General features: G+C 39.8%; 1 protein-coding gene across 1 annotated transcript in view; it reads left to right on the top strand.

Annotated features, from left to right (window-relative positions):
• Window positions 1-2,392, top strand: part of corin (corin, serine peptidase) — a 26,029-nt gene that overhangs the window by 7,832 nt on the left and 15,805 nt on the right. Inside the window, exons 10-11 of the mRNA XM_016484854.1 lie at window positions 1,544-1,651; window positions 1,787-2,018. Of these exons, the coding sequence (XP_016340340.1) occupies window positions 1,544-1,651; window positions 1,787-2,018 (340 nt within the window). The remainder of the gene's footprint in view (window positions 1-1,543; window positions 1,652-1,786; window positions 2,019-2,392) is intronic.

The following is a 2,392-nucleotide window of genomic DNA, read 5'->3' as shown; positions in this document are numbered from 1 at the left end:
ACTCTAGCCGCTGCATTTTGGACTACCTGTAGCTTGTTTATTGAAGATGCAGGACAACCACCTAGCAGTGCATTACAATAGTCCAGTCTAGAGGTCATGAATGCATGAACTAGCTTTTCTGCATCAGAAACAGGTATCATGTTTCGTAACTTGGCAATGTTTCTAAGATGGAAGAATGCTGTTTTTGTAACATGGGAAATATGATTTTCAAAAGACAAGTTGCTATCTAATATAACACCCAGATTTTTGACTGTAGAGGAAGTAACAGTACATCCGTCTAGTTGCAAATTGTAATCCAAGAGATTCTGTGTACTGTCTTTTGGTCCAATAAGTAATATCTCTGTCTTATCCGAATTTAATAGGAGAAAATGACTGGTCATCCAATATTTTATATGTTTAACACAACTTGCCAACTTGGATAGTTTAGAAATTTCATCTGGTCGTGATGAAATATATAACTGAGTATCATCGGCATAGCAGTGGAAACTAATTCCATGTTTTCTAATAATGTTGCCAAGTGGCAGCATGTATATTGAAAATAACAGAAGGCCTAACACGGATCCTTGCAGCACCCCATAATTTACTGATGTTAACTTGGATTTTTCACCATTTAAGTAGACAAATGGTAACGGTCTGCTAAGTATGATCTAAACCACCGTAATGCCTGTCCCTGAATACCAGTGTAATTTTGTAGTCTGCCTAAGAGTATGTCATGGTCTATAGTGTCGACACTAAGATCGAGTAAAACTAGTATTGAGACACATCCTTGGTCAAAAGCAAGAAGTAAGTCATTTGTAATTTTAACAAGTGTAGTTTCTGTGCTATGGTGGGGCCTGAATCCTGACTGAAATTCTTCATAGAGATCATTTTTTTGCAGGAAGGAGCACAATTGAACAGACACAAATTTTTCAAAAATTGTAGACATAAACGGAAGATTTGAGATGGGTCTGTAATTTGCCAGTTCACTAGGATCTAGTTGTGGTTTCTTAATAAGAGGCTTAATAACCGCCAGTTTGAATGGTTTTGGGACGTGACCTAAAGACAACGACGAGTTAATAATATTGAGAAGCGGTTCTTCTGCTACAGGTAACAACTCTTTCAGTAATTTAGTGGGTACAGGATCTAACAGGCATGTTGTTGGTTTAGATGCAGTGATAAGTTTATTTAGCTCTTCCTGTCCTATAGTTGTAAAGCACTGCAGTTTATCTTTTGGTGCGATGAATGAAGCTGAAGTATTAGACGCTGTAGAATCTACATTTGTTATTTTATTTCTGATGTTATCTATTTTATCAGTGAAGAAATTCATAAAGTCATTACTATTAAACTGTGAGGGAATATTTAGATCGGGTGGCGTCTGGTTATTTGTTAATCTAGCCACTGTGCTAAATAAAAACCTTGGATTGTTTTGGTTATTTTCTATGAGTTTGTGGATATGCTCGGCCCTGGCAGCTTTTAGAGCCTGTCTATAGCTGGACATACTGCTTTTCCATGCAATTCTAAAAACTTCCAAGTTATTGTTCACAACTTTCTTTCTGTCTCTCAGCTCAGGGGTTGTGTCCTCCTGGTCAGTCCAGTTGTACTTCAACCTCCTGCTCCTCTGGCTGTCATGGAAACACGTCATGTGACCTGCGCAACACTGGCAACAACTGCAGTGAGTGAAACGACAGGCCTCTGACCTCTAGCTAAACACAGAGCGCTGCACAGTTTCCCATGATTGCTTTAGATTTAGTGTTAATGTTTGTGTGTCACAATGGTACTTTGACACCATTGTGTGTGTGTGTGTCAGGTGGCTGTGAGCCCATCTCTCTGGAGATCTGCATGAATCTGCCCTATAACTCCACCCGCTTTCCCAACTATCTGGGTCATCACTCTCAGAAGGAGACGTCTGTGAGCTGGGAGTCCTCGCTCTTTCCTGCACTCGTTCAGACAAACTGCTACAAATATCTCATGTTCTTTGCGTGTACGGTGCTTGTGCCCATGTGTGACCCTGTAACGCAGCAGAGAGTGCCGCCCTGCAGGTCAGCCTGTGTATGTGTGTGTATATGCACCCCTATAATTTTATATACAGTGGGGAAAATATTTATTTGATCCCCTGCTGATTTTGTAAGTTTGCCCACTTACAAAGAAACGAAGGGTCTGTAATTTTTATGGTAGGTTTATTTTAACGTATAGAGAGAGAATACCAACCAAAAAAATCCAGAAAAAACATTATATAAAGGTTATTAGTTGATTTGCATTTCAGTGAGTGAAATAAGTATTTGATCCCCAAGCAAATCATGACTTAGTACTTGGTGCAGAAACCCTTGTTTGTAAGCACAGAGGTCAGACGTTTCTTGTAGTTGGTCACCAGGTCTGCACACACCTCAGGAGGGATTTTGATCCACTCCTCTTT

The sequence above is a fragment of the Sinocyclocheilus anshuiensis genome, unplaced genomic scaffold, assembly GCF_001515605.1.
Source record: "Sinocyclocheilus anshuiensis isolate Anshui unplaced genomic scaffold, SAMN03320099.WGS_v1.1 scaffold1689, whole genome shotgun sequence".
Taxonomy (NCBI): domain Eukaryota; kingdom Metazoa; phylum Chordata; class Actinopteri; order Cypriniformes; family Cyprinidae; genus Sinocyclocheilus; species Sinocyclocheilus anshuiensis.
Note: the sequence above shows the minus strand (reverse complement) of the source record. Positions and strands in the feature narration are given on the sequence as shown.